The sequence below is a fragment of the Malania oleifera genome, chromosome 10 (assembly GCF_029873635.1).
Source record: "Malania oleifera isolate guangnan ecotype guangnan chromosome 10, ASM2987363v1, whole genome shotgun sequence".
NCBI lineage: Eukaryota > Viridiplantae > Streptophyta > Magnoliopsida > Santalales > Ximeniaceae > Malania > Malania oleifera.
This window is the reverse complement of record NC_080426.1, coordinates 9,921,240-9,948,956: the sequence shown is the minus strand read 5'-3', so window position 1 is coordinate 9,948,956 and position 27,717 is coordinate 9,921,240. Positions and strand designations below refer to the sequence as shown.

The window sequence follows — 27,717 nt, the reverse complement described above, 5'->3', positions numbered from 1 at the left end:
CAAAATAATTTAATGAAATTATAAGTATAAAATTTAATTTATATTAACAAAAAATAAAAATAAAATAATTTTCAGTTAATAATATAAAAAATAAATTATTATTCTACTTAAAAATCAGATGCAAGCACTTCTTTTAATCAGCGTTGAATTATAGCCTAGCAAATAAGAGTAGATTTTATGCTTTCCAAGTGTAGGGGTGATTGAGGTGTTAAATTCAAGGTTCTCTCGTTAAATGATCTTCAAGAAGTTATATGACTTTTTATTTTAAATAATATTTTGGTATTTAAATAGAAAGGGATAAAAGGGAAAAAAAATCTTTTAAATTCTTGGTCTTGAAAAACAAAGCAATTTTTGATGAAAGATCCCAACGGCTACCACGACGAAAGTGCGTCTCCGTAGCCATTGCAACCCGCGCTGATTTGAAAGAAATGTAATAGAAACTACTTAGAAACTGAGCCCTAATTACTCCACAGTCCACGCCTCCATGCTCAGTTCTCTCATTCCTCAAGGTAAGTCGAAGTCTCCGCCGCCTCAACCGGCCGCCGCATCCTCCACCGCCGCGCCGCAGCCGCAGCCGTCGCCACCGACACTGTCCTCCACTCAGGTAACCTCTCTCTCTTTCTCTCTCTCTCTCTCGCTCACACACACACACACACACACTCTCAAGCATTGATGGCTCATTCATTGGAATGAGTATGCTCTCAAATAAGGCGTTTGTTATTTTAGGTACTTCTTAACTGATCATCATAACTTAGAGATTTTTTGTTGTTTCTTTTTCTTCTTGTTGTTTCTTTATGATGAGTAGGCACTTAATATGAATCAGTGAAAAGGGAAATGTGCAAATGAATGTATCTGCTTCTATTTTTGAACAAATACATTCAAAAATTTTTGTGCCTGAGAGAGTCAGTGGTTCAAACAAACCTTAGTTTCAAAATTATCCTAGAAATCCTAATACGTGGTAACCTGCACTGGTCCATTTGGATCAAAGATTTCATGGGGGAAACAAAAGGAAAGGAAAATAAGAAGGAAGCTTTTTTTTTTTTCTGTGACATTTTCTCTCGATATTAAATGCTATTAAGAATAAAAATATATTCTCGTATGATTAAAATTAATAAAAATCAAATGTTATGGATGTGTAAAATCAAAAGTTTATTCACTAATTCGATATATATATCATCCTTGATAACTAAATATGAAAAAAAAAAAGATTCTTTCAAAATTTTATTTCTTTTCCTCAATATTTTCCAAGACAGTGGTTTATATTTTATGACCGTGGCATTTCTGCACGCCGCCTGATGTAATTTGGGACATGTAATGTAATGTAATGTTAGGGAAAAAATCAAATTCATGGATGTAAGTTCATTGACACTCAATGCCAAAAACCCAAAGCTTAGTGAAGAAAATGGTGTGGATGAGGAGAGTAAAAATGGCATAGGTCATCTGGATGATTCACTTCTCCAGCGAATTGTGTCTTTTCTTCCAACAAAAGATGCTGTTAGGACTTGCATACTATCCAAAAGATGGGCATGCCTATGGATGTCTGTTCCAAATCTTGATTTTGAAGAAGGGGCACCAGCTGATGTTGATCTATATGATGAAGAAGTGCTAAATAAGAGAGCATGCTTTTTGGATTTTGTGGAAAGGGTTCTCTTGCTTCGTGATTCCTCACCCATCACAAATTTTTCACTCTCTTGTAATGTGTTTGGTGAATGGGCTCGCATTAATGCTTGGATAGCAACAGTGGTCAAGCGCAATGTTCAAGTACTTGATATTTCGTTCAAAAAAGCTTCAGATTCATTTGTGTTGCCCTGTTGCCTTTTTACTTGCGACTCGCTGCAGGTGTTTAATCTTTACATGATCTATCGTCTTGAGTTACCCAACTTTGTGCACTTTTCAAATCTCAAGACATTGAATATTACACGTGTTACATTCACCAATGATTACACAGTGAAACTGCTATTTGATGCTTGTCCAGTCTTGGAGGAGTTGGGTTTGATTGTTTGCAGTTGGGATGGTGTCAGAGGTGTTTGTATAAATAGCCCTAGGCTTAAAAGATTGTCCATAATAGAAAAACATTCCACATCCCCTCTTGAGTCAGATGATGAGAATTTTAGTGAGGACGCTCGGGTTGTTGATGATACATGCACAATGGAGGATGCTTGCCAGTTTGCTATTTTCAGTGCTAATCTGGAGAACTTCTCTTACAAAGGTAGTTTTGTTGACGATTATTGCTTTTATAGCTCATCTTCAGTGGTCAATGCATCCATTTTGATGGAATATGGCCGCACAAGAGCTGCTTATCGTGCCTTTAAGCTTCTTATGGGACTCTTTAATGCCAAAAGCCTGACAATGTGTGAGAGAGTTGTTGAGGTATTTCCCTATTTCCCATAAGTTGACGAACATAATACTTTTTTTAATTTTAATTTTTTCAAATTATTTTTATTACTTTAATGTTTTTGTTATATTGGATGGCTGAATTATTTGGCTGTAACTTGTTTTGTTAGGTTCTAACCACATATGCACAAGAGTTATTTGACAATCTGCCCGAGTTTCATGATTTGAACCATTTTCAAATCGATTTGACTCTCTTGTTGTTTAAACATGATGTGTTACTCGCCATACTTCAGAAATTGCCTTGTCTTAGTTCCCTCAAGTTAGAAGGGGTAACTTTGCTTGAACCAAGAGATTTTTTAGTGTTGTATGCGGGAGTTTGCTATTGACATTACAACTGAAATTTGGATTCTTTGATTATATGATGTAGACTTTGAGCCCAACCACTTGTTATGGTAAGAATGATTGGACTCTGGATCCTCTGCCAGCATGTTTCTGTACACACTTGAAGACTATTCAAATCTCTTGGTTTTGTGGATATGAACATGAGCTCTATGGGGTTAAGGTTTTGCTTCAAAGTGCAAGAGTTTTGGAGAGGCTTGTTATTTCTTTCAATCCCTGGGAACTTGATGGGGACTTGAAGAAGCAAGATGAGATTCGTCAACAAGTAATATCTTTTCCCAGAGCGTCAGAAAATTGTGTTATAGCCACTTCTTGCCCACTGAAGAGGAAGCTCAAAGTCACATTCGGATGATCTATCAGCTGGTTCTGGTTTTCCAAGTAAGAATACGACACATTATATTTGATAATGAAAATTGTAAGATATGTTTAGCTTCAACCCTGATGTATGCAAATTTGTTTGCCTTTTTCTGCCTCCTTTTTTTTTAAAACCAGTTTTATGGAATTCTAATATCTTGGACAAATGATTAGTTTTAGATTCTTCAATCTTTATGGATAATCCATAATCTTTGATCTTATATATATTTGCTCCTTCCAACATGCATGTCTTGATTCCTTTCTCTTCGGCTCAATATTTGCAGTTCCCTTTTATTACTAGTATTGGCCTATTAGATTATTGGAGAAAATAAAATGAATGCTAAAAAAATTCGCTATATATGGTTAGAGAAATTGGCTTTGGTTATGCATTGATGCATAGCATTGGTACTTTGCATCCTAAAATATTTTCCACGTAATAGAAGGACATTAATATGGGTAAAACAATGTGAGACAGTTTTAAACGAGATCTTCTTATCTATTATGAAGGAAAACCTTAACATGCAAAACACCATTGCTTTGCAATGGTGCATGGTAGAGGATCCGAAGCTAGAGAAAACAACTCTGCAATTGTCTAGTAGTGGAAAACGGCAGTTATAAGAGGTAATTTCCCAATATATATATTTAAAATATTATTATCTGTTATTTTCTAATTAAAAAGAAAAGAAAAGAAAGAAAGGCAGATTTGAGAAATTTTAAGAGAGAAAAAAGGAGAGACACCAAAGGTCTTTCCTTAACATAACAACATAGATTATGCTAGTAATAAAGAGTAAGGCGAGTGAAGGGGAAAAGTGCTGCAAGTTGCATGGAAACAGTGGGGCCTTGAGACAAACTAATATGGTTCAATAATTACCAATTCATTTCCACCTTAAGGTTTATTAGAGTTTGAAGTCGATATGCTTAAAACTGGAAAGCCGTCCACATCAATTCCTCGAGCATAAAATTTTTTCATGATTTTATTTTAAAAATTAGATACTATTTTGGCAAATGTACGTTCATATATTTTCTTTCCCAGGGTGTAGGTTTTGAAAACATGAGATAACATGAGAGGATCTTGATCCAAGCCATTGAGTTTGAACCCATCAACTACCCCCCCCCCCTCAACCCAACCAACAACAACCTAGCCCAATTGTGTTATATGGAAGAACCATGCTGCATGTCCGGTGTCTTTTCTATCAAGTTCTCCGTTGATTAAAGTGTTATTTTTGCCCTCTTACTGTGACCATAAAGTGCTATTTGTTGTTTCCTTGTTTCTGGTGTTTATGTTCTCCTGGGAAGTTGAACTATATTTGAAGTTTTTTATTTATAATGGTCTTTGAGAAGTACCAAATGCTTAGACCTTCTTAAGTACTTAAAGGCGTTCTTGACAACTCTCTGGTACTCCGAGCTTAAATTTGACTATATTTGCTTGTAACACTTACAGCATAATGGATATAGGTTATTGTTGTAGCTGGAGACAGGAGAGCTAGAAGCTGGAGACGCGTGATGAGTTGGAACGCGGTTTGCAATTAATCTCCATTTATCTCATGATTGTAAACCTTCCATTTGTGATTGATTATATTTAATTGTGATTAAATATTGATTTAAATAGAGGGCTGAGTGTGTGCTCCGTGGACGTAGGTCGATATTAATCGAACCACGTTAAATTTCTGGTGTCACATATTTCTAATTGCTCACAGGTTCCTAATAAGTGGTATCAGAACTTGGTTGGAGCAGGAAAGCCAGATCGGAAGTGATCCTAAAATCAGAGCTCTGTCGCTCGAAACTGAGTTTTGAGGCCACCATCACATTCAACTTGCCGAGACGAAGCCAACCGTGCAATCCGAAGCTCGAAAGGAGTTAGGATGAAGCCATACGCGCCCTCACGTGCCGCATCGGAGCAAGACGCTTCGACATGCGCCGGTCACGCGTTGGTGACCAACTGCTCATGCGCCGCACGCGTTGCATGCGTCTTCCTCGCTCGAATTGCCTTAACCCTACCTGGTCAAAACCCGACCCAACTTGGAGCCTCTCTCAGATCGGATCAACTAGCAACTTGGTCCGCGGATCCATATCCGACTTGAACCGATCCAAACTCGAGGCGCCACGTCAGCATGTGGACCCCACTACCATGTTAGCAGGTGGACCCACTGCCACGGCAGCGCCTGCCACGTTAGCATTGCCACGTCAGCGTTGACCAGATGACTAGGTTTGACCTGAAATTTTGACTGAGTTTTTCAGAGTCGTTTTGGGTCCGTTTTTCGAGCGGATTGAACCATTTTTGAGGTTTTCGATCGTTTCGAATCCAACCGCTCTATCCATTTGAGCTAATTCCATCTCTAGATCAGCGAATCGAGATGTCGATTGAAAAGAGCTCAAAAATCGAAATGTTCAACGGAAACAATTTTGGTTTCTAGAAGATGCAGATTGAAGATTATTTGTTTGGGAAGGAATTGCACTTACCGTTGAAGGGTAAGCTAGCATCCATGAACGAGAACGAGTGAGAGTTGCTTGATCGAAAAGCTCTCGGAGCCATCAGAATGACGTTGTCGAAGTCTGTGGCGTTCAATATCAAGCATATATCATTCACCAAGTCTCTGATGGATGCGCTCTCTAATATGTACGAGCAGCCTTCAGTGGCGAACAAGGTACATCTCATGAAAAGACTATTTACGATGAGCATGTCTGCAGGTGAAAGTTTCAGCAGACATTTGAATAATTTCAATGAGTTGTTGGATCAACTCGCCTCATTCGGGATAACGTTTGATAATGAAATTCGTACCCTACTGAATCTCAGTCAGTTGCCCGAAAGTTGGAATGGTGTTGTTACTGCCATCAGTAGCTCCGCAGGATAATCGAAGCTTGTATACGATGAGGTTGTCAGCATGATTTTGACGGAGGAAATAAGAATGCAGTGGAACCATGGCTCCACTTCGAGTTCAGCCTTGAACATGGAGAGTCGAGGCAGAGGAAATAGGTATGGACGATCAAACAACCACGGTAGATCTAAGCCCAGGCGGTCTAAATCCAAAAATCCCAGAGGTAATCAAGACACAGGTTCCTAAAGCACAAAAGTTATTGAATGTTGGAACTGTGGAAAAACTGGTCATTACAAGAACCAGTGCAGAAGTCAGAAGAAAGAATACGAGACAAGGGTAAAGACAGAAGCAAATATTGCTTTCGAAAATGATGAGTTGTTGATATGCTCTTTGGAGAGCAAGTAGGAGTCTTGGGTCTTAGACTCCGGAGTCTCATTTCATGTCACTTGCTGCAGAGATTGCCTAGAGGAGTACACACTAGGTAATTTTGGTAAGATGTACCTTGACAACGATCAACCTTGCGACATAACCGGCAAGGGAGTTGTGAAGATCAATATAAACGGGTCAGTATGGAAGTTAAAGGATGTCAGATATATTCTAGACCTGAGAAAGAATTTGTTCTCAGTTGGTCAGCTGGTAGATGAGGGATACACGATGAAATTGATTGGCGATGAATGGAAAGTTTCTAAGGGTGTACTAACGATTGCGCGAGGTAAGAAAAACGGAACTCTTTTTCTAACCTCCAATGCCTCCATGTCTATTTTAGTTGCTGCAAGAAATGACGACATCAACATCTGGAACCAACGACTCGGTCACATGAGCGAGAAGGGACTCAGGGTAATGCACTAAAAGGGAAAATTGAGTGGTCTACAGTCAGTGCAGAATGACATGTGTGAGGATTGTATAGTCGGGAAATAGAAGAGAGTCAGTTTCCAGATGAACACCCGTGCCCTAAAGAAGAAGAGATTAGAATTAGTCCACTTAGAATGTGTCGGGACACAACAGTAGAATGCCGAGAATCCTCAAGTGGAGGAACCAGTGGAACAAATCATCGCACCACCACCTTCTACTCTAGCTCCGGAGCTTAGGGGATCTACTCGGTCCCATTTACCAAACAAAAGGTATATTGATTACTTACTTCCTACAGATGGAGGAGAGCCCGAATGCTATGATGAAGCATGTCAGGTGGCAGATACGAGCAAGACGGAGCTTGCGTTGAAGGATAAGATGAAGTCCCTCACCTCCAACAGAACGTGGAAACTAGTTGAGTTGCCCAAAGACCTTCACAACAAGTGGGTGTACAGAATCAAAGAAGAGCATGACGACTCCCGAAGGTACAAGCCTCGGTTGGTAGTCAAAGACTTCAAATAGAAGGAAGGGATTGACTACACTGGCATCTTTGCACCAGTTGTGAAGCTGACAGCCATCAGATTAGTCCGCAGGAATCGAGCAGACAGGAAGGTGGTGACTACAGAGAAGCTGAAGTTGTGTTCAACTTCAGTTGGTTTTCATGCCTGAAGACATATTTTAAGCACATCATTTATTCATGATACTGATTGAGGAAGCGTCTTCGTCTCCAAGTGGGAGCTTGTTGTAGTTGGAGATAGGAGAGCCAGAAACTGGAGATGCGTGATGAGTTGGAACGCGGTTTGCAATTAATCTCCATTTATCTCATGATTGTAAACCTTCCATTTGTGATCGATTATATTTAATTGTGATTAAATATTGATTTAAATATCAGCCCTATAAATAGGAGGCTGAGGAATACAAGAGATGCACAAGTGAGAAGCTTAGAGAGCATAGAGGAGAAAGAGAGGAGGAAGAGAGGGAGAGAGAGAGTGAGAATTGTAATTTTCCGGCAAATAGTGAATTTGTGGTGTGTGCTTCGTGGACATAGGTCGATATTGACCGAACCACGTTAAATTTCTAGTGTCATATTTTTCTGGTTGCTCACAGGTTCCTAATAGTTGGTACATAGCATGATACTTGAAACTTCCTATTGTCAGTGCATAGGACATCTGACATCTTTCTCATGGCATCCCTCTCCTTATTTTTCTTAGCAGTTGGGATTCATCTTCTTTGATAGGTGAATTTGATTTGTAAAGTCTAAACTTTGGCTGGAGTTGCCAAGGTGGTAAAGGCAGCTAGGGTTTCTTGTGGGGAGGATGACACAATGAAGATTGGGCTGGGGGTCTTTGTTGATTGTATTAGACTTGGGCCAGTTATTAGATAAAGGAGAAGCCTTTTTATTATCAAAGCTGGGCCAGGCTGTTGAACAGGCCCATTGTGTGAAAAGGATGGAAGTGAATGGTTTGATGTTTTGGGGCCAAAATGCATCAAGGTGCATTTCCAAAGGCGTAAGGCCTAAAAAGCGAATGCTTTTTTTCGGATAGGCTCATGCTCAAGAGAAAAAGGCGCACCTTTGACGCATTGCTAAAGAAGGCATACACGTATTGGAAACACATATTTATTACGCAAAGTGGAAACACGTATTTATATATATATTTTTATTAGAAATATAGAAGCAAAACAATTGATTAGGGTTAAGGGACTTCATTCATTCACTCTGCAGCAGAAAGTGAAGAGATGACTGGTAGCTTCTCTGATCTCTCACACCTTTGACCCAAATTTATTTGTGCCCATTTTTTTCACTCTTCGATTGATGGTTGCAGGAGGGTTGCTTCTTTGACGACCTCTCTTGACCACCTCCCTCTGACGAGCTTCTCCAATTGATGACTGCTCCCTATTGTATATGTTCTCAAAATTTCCCTTATATTCGATTCTCTCTAGGATGATATGTGTGAAAAGCACGAAATATGGAAAGATAGTTGGGAGAAAGGCTGAGCTGCTGGAATTTGGATCATGAGAAATTTCATTGGACCTCTTTGCCCCTCAAGCAACGTGCTTTATTCTTATTGGTTGGAAGATAACCCATTGGTAATGTTATTTTTTTGGAGAGGCATGTGGCTGTCGTTGTGGCTTTGCCATTTTGGGCAAGGACAGTTGGAGTCATATATAATTGAAGTCTTAGAATTTTGTATAAATATTTTCATAATTTATTTGTAGAGTTTAATTATTTATAATATGTAAAATTTAATTTTATATATTTTAAAATAAATATTAAATTCCCAAAAGGCTTTTGCCTCAATGCCTTCAAGCTTATGCCTTGTGTCACGGACCCCCAAAATAGGACTCAAGTAAGGGCCGTGTGGCACTCGTTGAGAGCTCTCCTTCGACAAGTCAGCCCACTCTCACACGTTCAAGCCTGCAAGCACGAGCACCAGGTGAGTCTCAATACTCAAGGAAAACAAGGAACAATAGGATTTCACATGAGCAATATATTCTTATACACCAAATAAGACTATAACAATCAGAGACATCATAATCCAAGGCAACAGAACACCACAATGAAAAGAACTACTTGTATTATTCATCTACAAGAGAATCACCATACAAGCGATAACACAGATATTCATATATTCATTCTAAATCCCTGAAGAATACAATTATAGCAGCATCTCACTCCCCCTTTTCCCCATTACATTGTCACACCCTAACATCCTCCCCCACTCAATTTATCGACGTCCTCGTCGATGTGTTGTAGACGGCCTTCTCACTCTTCTAATGTCGATGTAGATGTCGTTGACTACGAATTTCTGAAATCTTCAATCTTCTGTATGGCATGCTGAAGGTTGTCTGCTGTTTCCCAACTATTCTCTTCTTCCCCCAGTCCTAACCACTGAACCAGAAATTGTTGTTGTTGACGACCTTTTAGATTGACGACTTTGTCTGCAATGATCTCCTGGACTTCTTTGGTGACAGGATGCCTTCTAGAAATTGTTGATCTCCTTAATTTTTGTCGGTGCGGATCTGCTTCATCTGTGTGGAATGGTTTTAAATTGCTTACATGAAACATGGGATGGACTGGACGTCTGTGGCTTTTCATCCACTCAGGTTGCTCAAGCCGATAAGATGCATGTCCCACCTTTTCGATTACTTTGATTGGACCTTCGTAACGACGTAACAGGAACTAGCAATGGCTCCAATAAACCTGAAGTCTTCTTTCTTTCTACCTTGTCTTGTTGACAGATCAAGCACGTTTTAGTATAACTCATCACATCATCTTGCATATTCGGCCAATTGTACCCCTGTGTAATCAAAGCATGAGTTCTTCACCATCCCGGATGACCAGCCCACAACGTATCATGACACTCTTTCAGTAAGGTTTTCCTCAAGTTTCCAGCTTTAGGCACATAGACTCTCCTGCCTTTAGTCATTATCAGTCCATCTTCTACCCAGAATTGTCGTGTCTTCCCTTCGTCTATTAGTTTGCTTAGTGACTGCGCCTGATGGTCTGTACTTAAATGTTCCTTGATAAGATTCTTCAAAGGTAGCGCCACCCTACTAGTTGATAGATGACTGATGATTTTCAATGCTGCTAATTCAGTTTTTCTACTTAAAGCGTCGGCCACTTCATTCGTCTTCCCCACTTTATATTCAAAAGCAATATCAAATTCAGCTAGCTTCTCCTGCCAACGGGCTTGTTTTGACGTTAGTTCAGGTTGTGACAAAAAATGAGTAACTGCTACATTATCGGTTTTTACCACAAATTTGGACCCCAAGAGATAGTGCCTCCACACCCGAAGACAGTGTACCACTGCGAGAAGCTCCTTCTCTTGTGCTGTATAGTTCTGTTCGGCACCCGACAATTTTCTACTTTCAAAAGCAACTGGATGCCCTTCTTGCAAGAGAACTCCCTCTAATGCAAAGTCTGAGGCATCTACTTGCACTTCAAACGGTTTTGTCACATCAGGAAAGATTAGCACAGGATTTCCTACAATCTTTTCCTTTAATTCAACATATGCTGATTGGCACTCTTCTGACCACCCCCATGGTACCCCCTTCCTCAGTAAATTCGTTAACAATACAACTCTTCTAGAGTACCCCTCTATAAACTTTCGGTAGTAGTTGGCTAGACCCAAGAAAGATCGCAGTTCTCTAACGGATGTAGGTGCTCGCCACTCCTTGATAGTTTTTACTTTAGCTGAATCCATCCGAATCTGGCCCTCCTCAAAGATATGCCCCAAGAATTTAATACGCTTTTGAGCGAAAGCACACTTCTCCCCTTTTACATATAACTGATTTTCTTTGAGTTTTTGAAAAACCTTTCGAAGATGATCTTTATGTTCTTCTAAGGATGCGCTGAAAACCAGTATGTCATCAAGGTAAACAATCACAAACTGATCAAGGTAGTCCCGAAAAACCTGATTCATTAGAGAACAAAAGGTAGCGGGTGCATTTGTTAGCCCAAAAGGCATAACAAGGAATTCAAATGCTCCATACCGTGTGACACAAGTGGTCTTCGGTTCATCTCCCTCAACAATGCGCACTTGATGATATCCCGACCTCAAGTCAAGTTTCGTGAAATATCTAGCTGTACTTAACTGGTCAAAAATATCAGCAATCAGTGGAATGGGATACTTGTTGCGCACGGTCACCTTATTAAGAGCCCGATAATCTATACACAAGCGCAAACTACCATCTTATTTCTTCTGAAATAACACTGGGGCTCCAAAAGGTGCTTTTGAAGGCCGGATGAACCCTGCTGCAATAAGATCATTCAGTTGCCTTCTAAGTTCAGCTAACTCAGGCGGCGCCATTCGATAAGGGGCATGTGCTGGCGGTTTTACTCCTGACAACAGTTCAATTTCGTGGTCAATCTGTCGTCGAGGTGGTAAAACCCTCGGTAGCTATTCCGGGATCACCTCCTTGAACTCTTCTAAAACTTCCTTAATCTCAAGTGGATATTTCCCTCCTTCTGCATCTTCTGAGACTATTGGTAGAACCACGAAAGAAGATTCTCCCCTTTTTACTCCCTTTTTGAATTGGAGGGCTGAAAGCAACTTCCTCTCATCGAAATTGTTGTAGGATGCAGGGACCGCACAAGGTGCACTTCCCATTATCAGAAGACAATCCGCAGCTGGGATCAGCATTGAGCGTGTCACTTTAAGAAAGTCCATCCCCAATACCACATCAAAGTCGTCAAGGGGTGCCACAGTGAAATCAACTATTCCAGACCATGATCCCATTTGGCATGCCACTTTAGGTACCACCCCCACCGTGGTTAATGCTGGAGAATTCACTGCTTTTATCTTGCCCACATCTTTATCTACTTGCAATTCCAACCGTTGAGCTTCAGAATCAGCAATGAAATTATGGGTGGCCCCTGTATCAATCATGGCCCTGATTTTCTTTCCATTCAAAAGTAGATCCACATACATTAGTCCCTTCTCCTGAGACTTGTTGTTAATTACTTGACGCTCCAATGCCCCAAAAAATCTCAAGGCTCCCACCATATTCGGTTGTTCTTCTGGAATTGCTGTCGAGGTTTCGGTTTCCCCTCGAAGGGCCTTTATAGCATTCAAAGCCTTACGATCGGGGCACTCCGCCACTCGATGTGGTCCCATGCAAAGAAAACAAGAGATCGGTCGACGCTCTCCACCCCCCGTTCGTCCGCCCCTCCACTCCTTATTCATGGGCGCTCTTTTATCTTTCCAAGAACTATTTGTTCCCTATCCCTTCCACCATTTGTGGGCTTATACACTTTGTTGGGACGGGAATCATTATTGGCGGATGTAGGGAAATTTCGCTTCCCAGAATTATCTGAAAAATCATCCAACCGTTCAGCAGCAACGAGGGCAGAAGAGAGATCACCAGCACCTTACCGACGTATTTCATTTCTTGGCCATGTCTTCAAACCCCGAAGAAAATGAATCAGTTTATCCGATTCAGTCATGTCTACAATATCCAACATCAAGGCTTGGTATTCCCTTACATAACTCCTTAATGAGCCCGTCTGTTGCAATTCCATTATTTTGCACTTTGCTATATACTCCACATCTTCTGGATAGAATTGGGCCTTCAACGCCTGTTTCAACCCCTCCCATGTGTTAATGACACATCTATTGTGCTGAATATCATTCCATTTAGTTCTCCACCACAATTTTGCATCCCCAACCAGGTATACTGTTGCCATATTGACCCGGTCCACTTCTAAATCCACTCGGGAGCACGTGAAGTAGTGTTCCATATCAAAGAAGAAATTGTCTAGCTCCTTTGCATCTCGTGTACCCCCAAAACTTTTAGGTTCTGGTACCTTCCATCGAGAACTCTCATTTGGATGTGCAACTGGCCATCGGGCTAACTGTGCCACTGCATTCACTTTCGCAGTGATCTCTTGTAAATCCCTCTGGACTTGAACTACCGCACTTCGAACATTGCCCATCTCCTTCAAATCTTCCTTCAAAGCAATAATGGATACTTTAACATCTTCTGTAAGAAAATCAAGATTATCCGTTAGCTCCCGTAAGGAGGCCTCAAGCTCTATTGGCTCTCCCCGTTGGGATGAAAGAGATGGCAATATGCCCTCAATATGTTGTAGCCTGCTCTCAAAGGCTTCCAACTGCTCGATACTCTTCTGGAAGGCCTCAAGCTCTCTTGGCCGTTTCTCCAGGGATTTCACACTTGGAATGAATTTTTCAAGTTCCTCAAGTCTCTCTACGACTTTTGATACCCCATAGAGATTTTCTCTAGGGTTTTTTTCGGCGGCCTCAAGCTCTGTTGACACGCCTTTCTCTTTTATCAATGTTGCCACCAACCCTTGGAGGTCACCGCACGTTGTCTCCAGGGTTGCAAGTTTTGTCTCAAGTGCCTCAATGCGCTTCACTCTGCCTGACTTATTTCTCATAATCCCACGCAAGGTGCTCGCACACACTGTGCTCTGATACCAACTGTCACGGACCCCCAAAATGGGACTCAAGTAAGGGCCGTGTGGCACTCGTTGAGAGCTCTCCCTCGACAAGTCAGCCCACTCTCACACGTTCAAGCCCGCAAGCACGAGCACCAGGTGAGTCTCAATACTCAAGGAAAACAAGGAACAATAGGATTTCACATGAGCAATATATTCTTATACACCAAATAAGACTATAACAATCAGAGACATCATAATCCAAGGCAACAGAACACCACAATGAAAAGAACTACTTGTATTATTCATCTACAAGAGAATCACCATACAAGCGATAACACAGATATTCATATATTCATTCTAAATCCCTGAAGAATACAATTATAGCAGCATCTCACTCACCCTTTTCCCCATTACATTGTCACACCCTAACACCTTGCCTTAGCTGGAGTAAAATGCCTCACCTTATGTCTTTGACCTTTTACAACACTGGTTTCTATTAGTGGGGGTTCAGGCAGCGTGAGGCCCAACAAGGTTCTAATAGCAACCAATGTTTAATGGATTTTTTGGGAGGGGGGGTGGTTTAAGGGATAAGCGTGAGAAGGACTATTTGAATTGGGGAAGGGTGGTTTGAGGAGGAGAACTTAATCAAAGATATTACAGGGAGAATCTCTTAGTTGAATAGAAAGTTCGATCAGATGGAGGAAAGAACAAGGAGAGTCTTTACAATGGTTCATGTCAAGAGGTATGCATTTTTGGGAATTTTGAGAATGGAAAGAAATGAAAGTCAGTTGTGGTTATGAAGGTGTATAAGTGCTGATCAGAAAAGGAGGGGAAAGCTAAGAGAAGTCTGCTTGTAAACAATTGCATGAATAATGAATACAAACATACGGGGAGGCAGAATTTAATAATAGACGACGAGGGTTAATTTTATGTTGAGGAATCTCAAGATTGTTTCAACTCTAACATAGATGAAATAGGTAACCAAGTTCAGAAGGAGAAAAATTATTGTGGGGGGGGGGGTGTGATAGTGTTTTTTTATGTGATAATGGTCTATTGCTAGACAATATTTATGAGAATTTGGATGAAGCATCCGACTTTTTTGATGCATTTGGGGGGGTGGGGGGGATATTTCCTATGTTCCCATTCTCTGTTCTAAGGTTTGGAGAATGTGTCTATTTTTTAGGAGAGGCGTTGGATGAGAAATTGGATGGGAGTAATAAGTGTGAGGACGGGATTCTTCTTGCTCTTGTGGAAAAGATCAGTGAGCAGGATGTGATCTTGGAGGGAATGAAGTTTGATTAGATGGAGCTAAAAGAAAAGTGAATAAAGTTCATCAGGAATCTGCAAGTTCTTCAGAGCTCAATCAATTATGAAGGGAAGGGTTTAAAGAGGGGTCTTCTTAATTAGGATTGTTTAGTTCTATCTTGCTTTGTTTTTAGGGAAAAAGATACTCACCTCATTTGAGGTTTCAAAAATGTCAGAGACTTCTCCTGAGGTTTGCCAAAAAGATAGAAACCTCCCCTAAAAAAACTTGTCTTTTTTGTAAAATACAAGGGGAGGTTTGTGTCTTTTTGAAAAACCTCAAGAGAAGGGGGGTCTTTGGAATTCTTGAAAACTTAGGGAAGGTCTCTGGAATTTTTGAAACCTCAGGGGAGGCCATTGTCTTTTTGCCAATCCTCAAGGGAGTTTAGTGCCTTTTGCCCTTGTTTTTATTATCTTTTTTTTTTTGTTTTTTGTTTTTTGTTTTTTCTACTTTGAGCATTTCTTATTGTTCAAGATTGTAATTTCTCTATTCTGTTTCTTAATAAATTTCTTTTGTGATTGTTGAGATGTTGATTAAATGAATAGCCTAACTCAAAGATACGTATCTCCCTCTATATATAATACAAATCAAATACATTCTAATGACCATAATACCTTTACTAATTTTCACTAATTAACATAACACTAACACACTTAACAGTAATACTAGAAGACTAAATTAACCATTAACACTCCCCCCTTGAGCTAGAACATAGATATCATATGATCCTAGCTTGTTACAAATAAATTTAACACGACCACCCACAACTTTGGTAAACAAATTAGCAAGTTGCATATCATACTTCACCTAAGCGGTAGTAATAAGCTTCTACACAAGTTTCTCCTGAACAAAATAACTATCAACTTCAATGTGTTTTATTTACTTATGGAAGACCGGATTGGAGGTAATATGAAGAGTAGCTTGATTATCACACATCTACTCCGTAGATTAAGAATGTGGAAAACCCAATTGTTGGACAACCAAACAAGTTCACACGTAGTGTGAGCCATAGCTCTATACTTTCACTCAACACTTGACCTGACTATCACAATTTGTTTCTTACTCTTCCAAGAAGCCAAATTACCACCAACCAAGATACAATACCCAATTGTGGATCTTCAGTTGGAAGGTGACTCGACTCAATTTGCATATGTATATCCCTGAATATAAGTGTGATCCTGGTCTCAATATAAAAGACCTCTTCTTGGTGCACCTTTAAGATATCTCAAGATGCCAATTACTTAGTTCCCAATGACTTGTTCTCGGAGAATCTAAAAATTTACTTTGTTGCGAAAGATATGTCTAGTTGAGTTACTGTGAGATAACTCAACTTTCCAACTAATCTTTGGTATCCTCCAGAATTAGACAAGACAACAAATCACTTATATCCAGCACTAACTTGCTGTTAGGATCCATGGGTGTATCAATTGGTTTGGATCCCAACAACTCGGTTTCAATCAACAGATCAAGATCATACTTCCTTTGTGACAAAATAGTTCCCATCTGAGATCTAGATACTTCTTACAGAGTATAAAATATTTAAGACTCTGAATACCTTGATCATCATCACCTGTAATTCTGGTATCATTCACATACACAATAAGAAGGATCCTACCCGATGAAGTATGGTGATAAAACATAGAGTGATCCACTGCACACCCTCGAAGGCCAAACTCAAGTACTATAACACTCAATCGACCAAACCATGCTCTTGGAGACTGTTTTTAAACCATATAATGTCTTTTCAGCTGACACACTAAGCCTGACTCTCCTTGAGCGACAGACCCAGGTGGTTACTCCATATAGACCGCCTCCTCAAGATCACCGTGCAAGAAGACATTCTTCACATCTAACTGATGCAGAGACTAGTGACAAGTGGTAGCCAAGGTAATGAATAGATGTATTGTTGTAAGTTTGGCAACTAGTGAAAAAATGTTGGGATAATTGAAACATACACTTGAGTATGCCCCTTAGAAACAAGACGTGCCTTCAGAAGAGCCACTAAACTATCAATGTTGACTTTCACAGTCTATACATAGTGACAACTAACCACATACTTTTTAGGAGAAAGAGATACCAAGTCCCAAGTAATCATTGTCTTGTGAAGCATCCATCTCTTCAACCATTACATTCCTCAACCTAGAGTGGGCTAAGACTTTTGAAACAGATTTAGGAAGCGCAATAGATGATAGAGTAGTAACAAAACAATAATAAGAGGGTGATAAGAAGTCATAGAAAATATAGTTGGAGATGGGACGTTGTGTATTGGAGTCTTATATGTTGACTTGTTTTAACACTTGGTTTATGTGCATCGAAAGTAACAATTGTGACCTCTTTCTAGATATGTATATATACAAACTTTAATTTCCAAGATGTAGGACACTTCTGCATGGTGAAAAGGCTCCTTGTTTGGCTTTCATCATCTCCAACTGTAGTGGAAATGAAAGGGTTAGTTTGTGAATTAGATTGATCTATTCTTCTAAACTGATAGATGTAACTCATGTATCAACACCATATCATTAATTGACAACCTTCTTTTCTTTGTTCTTTGGTGTATACCTAAAAATAGCCTTTGAACTCTAAGCATTTTGGAAATTTTATTTGCCTTTCTGCTGGATAAGTGTTAAAGAATTTTCCTGTGTTTTTTGTTGGTTTGACCCTTTTTCTTTTCTTCTTTTGATGAATACCTTGAGGAGAAGGCTCCTAACATTTTGATCGATAAAATTTTGCATCTGCATGGTTAGCATCTCCTCCTTTAAATGGGTTAGGGTCAGGAACTACATTCTTTACTTCATCCTTGTAAGATTTGAAGTATTGATGGAGTGTGGAAGGAAGTAGCCATAGTCATCCTGGCAAGACATTGTATGACCTATTGATCTGTCTGTATTGATCACATGCATCAAGTATAACTTTCCAATTTCCACTTCCAATGTGATTGTGCCCATGACCCTTTGTCCTACATAGTAAACACAGGTTTTATTCTATTATTAGCATCAAAGGAGATAATTGGCTTTCATCTCCATAGAATGGAGACAGAGGAAGTAGATTTACAGATGACCCTCAATGGCTGAAACTCAAACCCCAAATTGGAGATCTTCATTAGTAAAAGCGATGCACTAGGCATAGCACACATGTTGAGTCTTGAAACCAGACTTGGTTAATTTCCTCCTTGTGAATTTCAGGGCTCATTTGAGCATAACACAATGCTTCTCTGAAGCCATTTGATAATGACTGAGCATCACATACACTCACAAGAGCATGGATCCATTTTAGATGAGCCAACACATCATATTTAACATTTTTTGGGTCGAACTGATTCACGATATGGATTACAGGATTTAACCAGGATTGGAGGGTAAATTGAAGGATTATCTAATAGTTTCTATTTTAATGCAAGTTCAACAGCAGATTGTTCACCTTCCTTAAAAGCTTGCTTGATTAGAAGCTTCTTGAGATGAAGGCTCACTCAATTCCTTATCATTCCTTTATTTTTATTTATTTTGATGAAGGGAGATGTCTCCTGGTCATAAAGTGATTTAGAAGGTAAATATTCTATTACAGTTATTGGGACTTTGACAGGCTCGATATAGTCATCCTAAACAACTTGGTTCTTTTTTTGTTTTCTTTTTCTCTTCTTATTTTCCTTTGTAAGCTTTCTACCTTAAGACTTTATTCTAGGATGGTCTAGGATTTTAGCCCTAGAGATTGTTCTTAATTTCCTATTGATGATTGCCCTTCATCTTCAGATTCTCCTTCCACCATTAAAGAATTTCCTCCATACTCCAAAATTTGGCTTAATCATGACCTCACACAATTGTGCAATTACGATTTCTTTCCAAAAGCATGTCTGGGTAAGCATATATGAAGGCCATTATATTTTCAATTTTGAAAGTCACCTTTACTACGTTGAGAGGAAGGGGAACTGTAGGTACTATTTCATTGTCACTAAAAAGCATTATTTAAGGCTATATCAAGCCCTTTCAATGAAGATCCAACTGTATCAATTTCTCTTTGTCTAACGGTGGTTTGGAAATATAAAATTTTTCGTTTGACTTACAGGGACAATGTCAAGATGGATGCATTCATCCTCAACAATCTGCTTCTCGTTTAACTTTTTATTTTTTCATCTTTTTATTTTTCTTTGCAAGCTTTCTACCTTGGAACTTTATTCTAGGGTGGTTTGAGGTTTTAACCTTAGATATTGTTTTTCTTAATTTCCCTTTGATGAACAACTAACATTCATCTTCATACTCTCCTGTTGCAGTAGGACTTCTCCAACAGTCCAAAAAGTTGGCTTAATCATAAGCTCATTCAATGTTGGGCAGTTGGGAATTGGGATTTCCTTTCCAAAGCATGTCTAAGGTAGGTGTATGCAGATAACTTTTTCATTGTTTTGTCGGGAGAAGTTTTTTTTTTTTTTCCTTTTTGTAAATTCTTCTCTTATCAATTAAATCTCTTCTTTTGTTATTAAAGAAAAAAAGCTTTTTCATTTTCAACTTCAAGACGCAATTTTTTTGCATCAAAAGGAAGGGATAGTGTTGGTACTATTTCAATGTCAACCAAGGAGACAATATTTGTTGTTACAGTAAGCTTTTTCGATGAAGACCTAGATATCTCAATTTCTCCTTTAATCTTTATCAACCTTGGAATGCATTTTAGTTAACATAGCATTCCTTGGTCGGCTGACTGATGATTTGATGATAGTGACAATGCTTGGGATCATCAGTTTTGCCAACCGCAAATCACATTTTTGGTTCTTCAAACATACTTCCCACGCCATCAATTAAGGGTTTTTTTTTTTTTTGGGGGGGGAGGGGACTTAAACCCCCATTAAACTTCTTGAATTTTGGTTTTTGACAACATGGAATAAATGGAATTGTGTTATAGTTGGTCGGGTACGACTTGGGCTACCAAATAATTGGAGGATTCAGTGCAGCTTGAAACTTTCTGATTCCTCCCCCTTATAACTTATATTTGCTTAAAAAAATTTGTACTGCTGGAACTCATCCTTCTTAAGCAACAAGCATGCACTTCTCATGTACTTGCACTTGCTTGTATTGCCTGCTGAGCTATTAAATTTGCTATTTCAGCATCTTTTAATTTTTAGCTAGTCTTTTTCTGCATATCTTGTAATTGTTTCTTGACACTAGATATGTTAATAAATAATATTGTCACATGTCCTTTGATTAAGTTTCTTTGACAAATTTTTAACTTTTCTGAAAATTTTATATTAAGCTAAGATGTTAGAATAAAGAAGTGAATTACATAGGACTATGATTCTTTAGAATTAGAATAAAAATGAGTTTCTCACAAATCAAATGATACAAATTAGAAATAACATTTCAATTTTGAGTCTTAGGAGTAATTCCCAATTTTTATAGGTAAATTTTTAGAAAATTTTAATATAAATAATTTTTCATAATTATTTGAAAAATTGCAAATCGAAAAACCAAGCCTCTCATTTGCAATTTCGACTGATTGACTGCGTTAATTTTGTTCTTTATCTTTTAACTCTCTGTCTTAAAATTGTGTGCCCCTCTGCATCCATTTTATCAATTGCTTGGATTCTAAACATTTTCTTCTTCCAAACTTTGTATACTATGAAAAATAGTAATGGTATTGGTAGGCCACCTCCCACCTAATAAGAGTTCAACTTTTACTATTATGTGTTTTTTAATGTAATTTGCTTTTTATTGGCTAACAGAAGAAGGGGGTAAGTTGAAATCCAAAAAATATTAGGAGCACTTTATTTTTATTTAATGAATTTACCTCTTAATTATTATTTTATAAGTTAAAAAAACAAAAATAATGGAATTTGTTATTCCATTACACGAGATTATGAGAGTATATGATAGTGTAGGTGGTAATTTTTATGTAACCTTTTTGAAAAGTCCTCTAATTGGTTGAATTTAAGGGTGTATTTGAGTCGAATCAAGTCGGTTCGGTACAATACTCAAACTCGATCAATTTATAATTTTTAAACTTAAATTCGATTCGGCTCCAAGTTTATAAAACTTGAGCTCAAGTTTGACTAAATTATAAATTAATATTAAATACATATATAAAGAGATATATTGTACATATAATATTAAAAATATATTTATAAAATATCCATTATATTACATATATAATATAAAAATAATAAAATTAAAAAATTTTATTATGCTTGAATCGACTTGAGTACTATTATCGAGTTTGAACTCGAGTCGTTAAAATACTCGAGTAGCTCGAACTCAAGTCGAGTTCAAGTAGAATCAAGTCGAGTTGACTTGGGGAACGGGTCAAGTCCGAATAGTTTGCGGATAAACTTGACTTATTGACACCCCAAGTCAAATCTTTCAGTTGTGCTCCTTTTTTTCTTTTAAATGGTACGAACCCCAATTGTTTCTTTACGGGGCTTGAAGGTTGGAAAATGAATAACCTACTTCCCATGCAGTACATTTTTTTTTTTTTTTTTAAATTATTATTTTTTAACACCAGTGGTAAGAGTGCCAATGTTTGCCAAGGCCATTGAATAGATTTTGTTAAAAAAAAGGGGATCTAATAGAGATGTCAGGAAGAAATAAGCCATCTTGCCCATCACATTGACTGCTAAACGGCCTAATAGGTATTAAAGCACCCACAATTATGCTCTGTTTTAGAGTTTATCAAATTCTAGTGAACAGCGAGAGCATTTTTTTGGTTGATAGCCTAACTCTGCAGTGCTGGATGCAATAAAAATTGAAAAAGATTATTTAAAGTAATGAAGTCCCAGTAATAGACTTGGAGGGAGGGATAGTTTAGCTTTTTGGAACCATCTCTCTTTAGATGACTAAAAGGACCGAAATTCAACAAGTCACAAGGATTTTCGATTTATGGTACTTGATGTGAAAGTCGTATTAAGAAGACAAATCTTAAATTCAATAAAAGCAAGATCTCTACTCACGGTGTTTTAATAAATTTTCTCACATTTTATGAGATTTTGTGTCGTATGAATTGACTATGAGTCACAAGTAGTTGTTCTATGACAATCTCAAAATTAAAACATCAAGTAAATAGAAAGGGAAGGTTTAAATAGGGACAAAAGTATTATGTACATAAAGGTTGGTGATGGAAGGAGTTGAAGGGAAAAAACATCTATAGACCCCCTTGTCGAAAATGCCGAGAAAGTCCCTCTTGACCATACTTAGAGAATATGCTAATATGTTTGCATGAGACTCGATAATCATGCCTCAAATAAAATCGAAAGTTATTGTGCAAAATAAGGTAGTTAAATCCAAATTACATACTTGTAAACTAAAAGAAGAATAGTTTCGCCACATGACAATGTGTCATGGTCCGCCTTTTTCACACCGTTGTGAAGGGCCGTGCGGCGCTAGCTAAAGCACTCTTGCTTAACTAGCCAGCCTTTTGTTTACCAACATTCATCCACGAAGCACTTTCATTAACATTCAATCAGATAGCAGCGGAAATAATAATCAATTCATGAAAGCCGTGGCAACCAAGCAGTAAATATTGAAGCAAACGTAATTCATTAACAAATCCTCCGTTGACATGTTGTACTTAGCGAGGGAGGCAAGTAGGCTAAGCATGTTGACAATTGCTAGTGAGTTTTACAATGATTGATGAACACTCACCCTACCCTAAAGAGCTTTCTAGGCCATTCTCACTCTAGCACTAGGAAACATCAAAGTGACCGAGGAGTCATACTGCCTTATTTGGCTTACAATGAAAGAAATACTAGAAAATAACCCTACACTAGTATTTATATGATGGAAACCCATCCCAAACACACGAGATAAGCGGTCATAGGCAAGCATAATGCCCTGAACAAGCTTAGCCCGTGACATTCTCCCCCACTTATGCGATCGACGGCCTCGTAGACTTTTGGCGATAGGTACACTTCAACTTTGTCCACGAATGGCTTCAAATCTTCCGTAGAAATCCAGCTGATTTCTTTGTCATCAATGCGCTTCCACTTCACTAGGAACTTCTGCCGCTTCTTCCTTGAGGATATGAACTTTCTGCCTGCAAGGATCTCTTCAACATCATGTCTGTCAGGTTGCACTATCTTCAACTCTGCGCTGTTTGACTGACTTCTGCTCAGGTCGTTGGTGTTGGCGTTGAATGGCTTGAGGCAATTGACATGAAATTGCGGTTTTCTCTGCTGATCTGCCCACTTCTTCATCTGCTTAGAAGCTTTCTCCAGATAGGCTTGGGCAAACTCTACATTTTGTCCTCCTTCACTGGTGAAGATGTACGCCCTGGGACTCTTTCGTCTGTACGGCTCGCCCACTGTGTGAGGTAACAGCGGCAGCTGGTCTGTAACAAGCTCAATAGGGCTCTTGTTGGTAGTTGAGCGCCTTTGGGCATTGCCACAGAATGGAGCCACATGAAGTAGTTGCACGCCATTCTTCTGGTTGTCGTTGACAAAATGGCACAAGTACTCATCTAGTAGCTCTCTGAATCTCTTCATCTGTTCGTCTGTCTGTCGATGATAACTCGAAGAGATGTCAAGGTGTGACCTGAATATCCTGAAAAACTCTGTTAAGAAGTTGTCAGTGAACATTAAATCTTGGTCACAAATAATAATTTGGGGAAAACCCCAATGTTTCACAACAGTTACAAGGAACAATTGTGTCGTCCCCTTTGCCAAACAGTACTTTGGTGCGGCCATGAAAGTACCATACTTCTTCCGCTCCCCCTTGTCTTGTTGGCAAGTGAGACAAGTTTTGGTATAATCAACCACATCATCCTGCGTGTGCGGCCAATAATACCTCCCCAGTAGTCCTGTCATTGGAGTCATTCTCCGCGAATACCCCTTAACGAACTTCCTGCAGTAACTAGTAAGGCCAAGAAAGGAACGCAACTCCTTCACTGTTGTGGGGATCTTCCGTTCTTGAATCATCCTTACCTTCTCCATACCCCTCCGGATACGACCTTGTTCAACGACTTGACCAAGGAATTTGTTGCTCCGCCGAGCGAAAGAGAAATTCTCCTTCTTCAAATTCAGACTGTTTCCCTTCAGCCTGTCGAACACCTTCCGTAGATGCTCTTCATGTTTCCTCTGAAACAACACCGATACTCCCAACGGTGTTTTGGAAGGGCGAACACATCCCGCTTCCACTTCATCAAGTTGCTTCCCCAACTCTACTATCTCTCTAGGTGCAATCCAACATGGCCTTTTAGAAGGTGGTTTCACTCCTGATAACAACTTGATCTCTTGCTCCACAGTCCGTCGTGAAGGCAAATTGTGAGGCAGCTTATCCGGCAACACCTCCTTATCCTCATCCAACACCGCTTGGATGGTCATAGGCTCTAGCTTTTGGCCTACTTCTTTGTCTACCACCACCGTGGCTAGATGTGTCTGCTCACCCTAACCCAATCCTTCATTGAGTTGTATGGCTGAAAGGGACTTCCCTTCGTCTCCTTTCGTTGCAACGACTTGCACCATGCACGAGTGATCTCCCATCAGACACAGGGAACCAGCCGAAGGCATCAGCACTGCCCTCGTCCCCATTAGGAACTCCATTCCTAGAATGACTAGATAGTCATCCAATGGCACCGCTGTGAAATTCGCATGACCTTCCCACTGTCCAAGCTTTATCACCACTTGCTTGGCTACTCCCAGAGTAGGCTGGGCTACAGAGTTAACTGCTTTCACGCGTCCTGTATCCTTCTCTAAGGATAAGTTGAGTCTTTTTGCTTCCAACTGCGAAACAAAATTATGAGTAGCTCCCGTATCCACCATAGCGCGAGTACTCTTCCCATTTATCCTCAAGTCCACAAACATTAACCCTTTTGCTCATGTAACTTTCGGTGTTTTTGCCTGCTTTTCCAATGCGTTCACCAACTGCACTGAACCCACCCTCGGGGCATCATCCTCTTCCCCATCATCTTCCACTGCCTGTTCTACAATGGAAGCCTGTAAGGCATTAAGTGATGCTTTGTGAGGGCACTCAAAAACTCTATGAGGACCTCGACACAAGAAACACTCAATTTTACTTTTCCCCTTTCCATTGGGTGTGTTGAACCCTTGAGATGACGAAGCTTCCTGTGAGGTTGATGATTTAGAGTCGGCTCCCCCACTCTTGGGTTTGCCATTCTTGAAAGACTTTCCACTGTTCCCCTCTCCGCCAAACCGTTTGGACGAAGCGGTCTCATCACCAGCGTAGTCTGTCAAGCGCTCTGCAGCCGCTTGTGCAGTTGACAAGTCTTGAACCCTTTGCCTATGAAGTTCAGTTCTTGCCCACGGTTTCATCCCCTCAAGAAAATAGAACAACTTGTCCTTCTCCGACATATCCCGAATATCCAACATTAAAGCAGAAAATTGTTTCACATATTCACTGATTGACCCCGTATGCTTGAGATCTCTCAGTTTTCTCCTTGCATTATACTCAACGTTCTCAGGAAAGAATTGGGCCTTGAGCTCTCTCCTCAAGTCTGCCCAACTATCAATCACACAGTTTCCATTTTCAATTTCTCTGTACTTGGTACGCCACCACAGTTTGGCATCACCAACCAAGTACATAGTTGCAGTATCCACCTTTGCCTGTTCTGAGGCCATCCTCACAACGCGAAAGTACTGCTCCACATCAAACAAGAAGTTCTCTAACTCCTTGGCATCTCGGGCACCCCCATACGTCCTGGGTTCTGGCACCTTGGTTTTGCTAACTCCCGGAGTGTTGGAGTTTCCCATAGCAAGAACCATCACATTTACCTTTGCATCCAGATCTGCCATCCGGGCTTGCAAAGTTTCCACAGTGTGGCGAAAGTCCTCTGACATGTCGCCTATCAAACCTGCTTGATGTTTTTGTGATCCCCTCACTTCATCAACAAGTTCTCTCATCTGGGCCACCTCCGCGGCCATAGTGTTGGTTGACTCTTCAACCTGTGCTTCCAGCACGCTGATCCTCTCAGCATTGTTTGGTGCCATGGTCACTTACCAAAGCTTCCCAAATCTAACAACGAAGGCAATCGAATTCACGTAGCAACTCAACCTTGGGCTTTCACCAAGTGTCACCGACTTGGCTCTGATACCAAATGTCACGGTCCGCCTTTTTCACACCGTTGTGAAGGGCCGTGCGGCGCTAGCTAAAGCACTCTTGCTTAACTATCCAGCCTTTTGTTTACCAACATTCATCCACGAAGCACTTTCATTAACATTCAATCAGATAGCAGCGGAAATAATAATCAATTCATGAAAGCCGTGGCAACCAAGCAGTAAATATTGAAGCAAACGTAATTCATTAACAAATCCTCCGTTGACATGTTGTACTTAGCGAGGGAGGCAAGTAGGCTAAGCACGTTGTCAATTGCTAGTGAGTTTTACAATGATTGATGAACTCACCCTCCCCTAAAGAGCTTTCTAGGCCATTCTCACTCTAGCACTAGGAAACATCAAAGTGACCGAGGAGTCATACTGCCTTATTTGGCTTACAATGAAAGAAATATTAGAAAATAACCCTACACTAGTATTTACATGATGGAAACCCATCCCAAACACACGAGATAAGCGGTCATAGGCAAGCATAATGCCCTGAACAAGCTTAGCCCGTGACACAATGCCATTAATGAGGATGACACAATTCTTAGAGTTAGCATTTCATTCAAAATGAAAAAAATACTTTTAGCAAATATAGTATTGGCAAAGAAAAACCATATCTTGCTATGGTTGAAAAAAATATGCATGGAGTAGGGATACTAAGTAGGATCTCTATGTTGTTTTAATCTGCCGGTATTACATGAGTGTGAACTTTTCATATAAACAAAACTCAATCTAAATCCTCATTCTGTGTAAGACTCACATTTTCCTATAATTGGATCTCATTTGCATAAAAAAAATATTAACAAATGTAATAAAATTGATACATTGTGAATTTTAACTAAGGAAAAGTGAGTTATTTGAACACTTCTTCTAGTAAGAGTGTACAAGCTCTCCACACACACAATGTTTAGAGAAAATGAGTGTAAATGCTTTTTGACTCCTCAAATATTTATTATTTACGAAAAAAGAGAAATTGTGGAGGTATTTAGGAATCTTGAATCAAAATCTTTTTTTTTTTCACTTTGTTTTTCTTCGTTAAGACAAAGAGTTATTGAGAGATTTTATGTATTTAAAATTTAAAAGCAATTTATACTTCCATATTTTAAAAATAATATCACTAAATAATAATTGAGAATATTAAGAATTTTTTAGTATGAAGAAGAAAAATTAAGGATCTGTTTACTTGTGAAAAATAATTAATTTTTTATATAATTAGAAAATATTACTTTTTTTTAATTTTCTAATTTTATAGAAGAAAGTTAAAAAATCTCTTTATTGTTTTGTAAATTTTTATTTAAATATCAAAAGGCTAAAAAATTAGGTGGTATTATTTTGTAACTAATTAAAAGTTTAAATAAAAAATAAATTTTTTTTTTAGTATTAAACGGATTCTAAATCATTTTCAATTACAACTATATAAGAAGGAAAAAAAAAAATAATGATCGAAAATTATCCCATCAGCTGCAGTAACACAGCCAATATATTGTAATAACGAAACGGACCCCAGAAGGACACGGGCCAGAAAGCCGGAAGGCAAACATGACCTTATTGGATATGTACCATCGGAGGAAGGATTCGAACATCGCGGCGGACTCCCGCCCTCTTTGTTCGTTGTAGAATTCATATCTATCTTCTCGGTTTTAGGGTTTCTGTGACTCCTAAAGGCCGTCAGAAACCATTTTTATGATCTCGGGTTCCTCTTACCAAATCATTTCGCTGTGTATCTGTTTCGTTG

General features: G+C 39.3%; 1 protein-coding gene across 3 annotated transcripts; it reads left to right on the top strand.

Annotated features, from left to right (window-relative positions):
* Positions 1-327: 327 nt before the first annotated feature.
* Positions 328-19,423, top strand: LOC131165546 (F-box/FBD/LRR-repeat protein At5g56420-like). 3 transcript variants are annotated; one of them, XM_058123446.1, is made up of 5 exons: positions 329-604; positions 1,332-2,370; positions 2,505-2,663; positions 2,762-3,111; positions 19,221-19,423. In XM_058123446.1, the coding sequence occupies exons 2-4, from the start codon at positions 1,348-1,350 to the stop codon at positions 3,083-3,085; spliced, it is 1,506 nt and encodes a 501-aa protein (XP_057979429.1). In that variant the 5' UTR covers positions 329-604; positions 1,332-1,347; the 3' UTR covers positions 3,086-3,111; positions 19,221-19,423. The 3 variants fall into 3 exon arrangements, with proteins under 3 accessions (XP_057979431.1, XP_057979429.1, XP_057979430.1); XM_058123447.1 differs by lacking the exon at positions 19,221-19,423 and adding an exon at positions 4,543-4,604 and having other exon boundaries at positions 341-604; XM_058123448.1 differs by lacking the exon at positions 19,221-19,423 and having other exon boundaries at positions 328-604; positions 2,762-3,204.
* The last annotated feature ends 8,294 nt before the right edge of the window (positions 19,424-27,717 follow it).

What these genes read in the sequence shown, in the direction of transcription:
- LOC131165546 (XM_058123446.1), top strand. Translation starts at nt 1,348, where the DNA reads ATGGATGTAAGTTCATTGACACTCAATGCCAAAAACCCAAAGCTTAGT. An exon ending in TGTGTGAGAGAGTTGTTGAG is followed by an intron (nt 2,371 to 2,504) that starts GTATTTCCCTAT and finishes TTGTTTTGTTAG; the next exon opens with GTTCTAACCACATATGCACA. An exon ending in GTTCCCTCAAGTTAGAAGGG is followed by an intron (nt 2,664 to 2,761) that starts GTAACTTTGCTT and finishes TATATGATGTAG; the next exon opens with ACTTTGAGCCCAACCACTTG.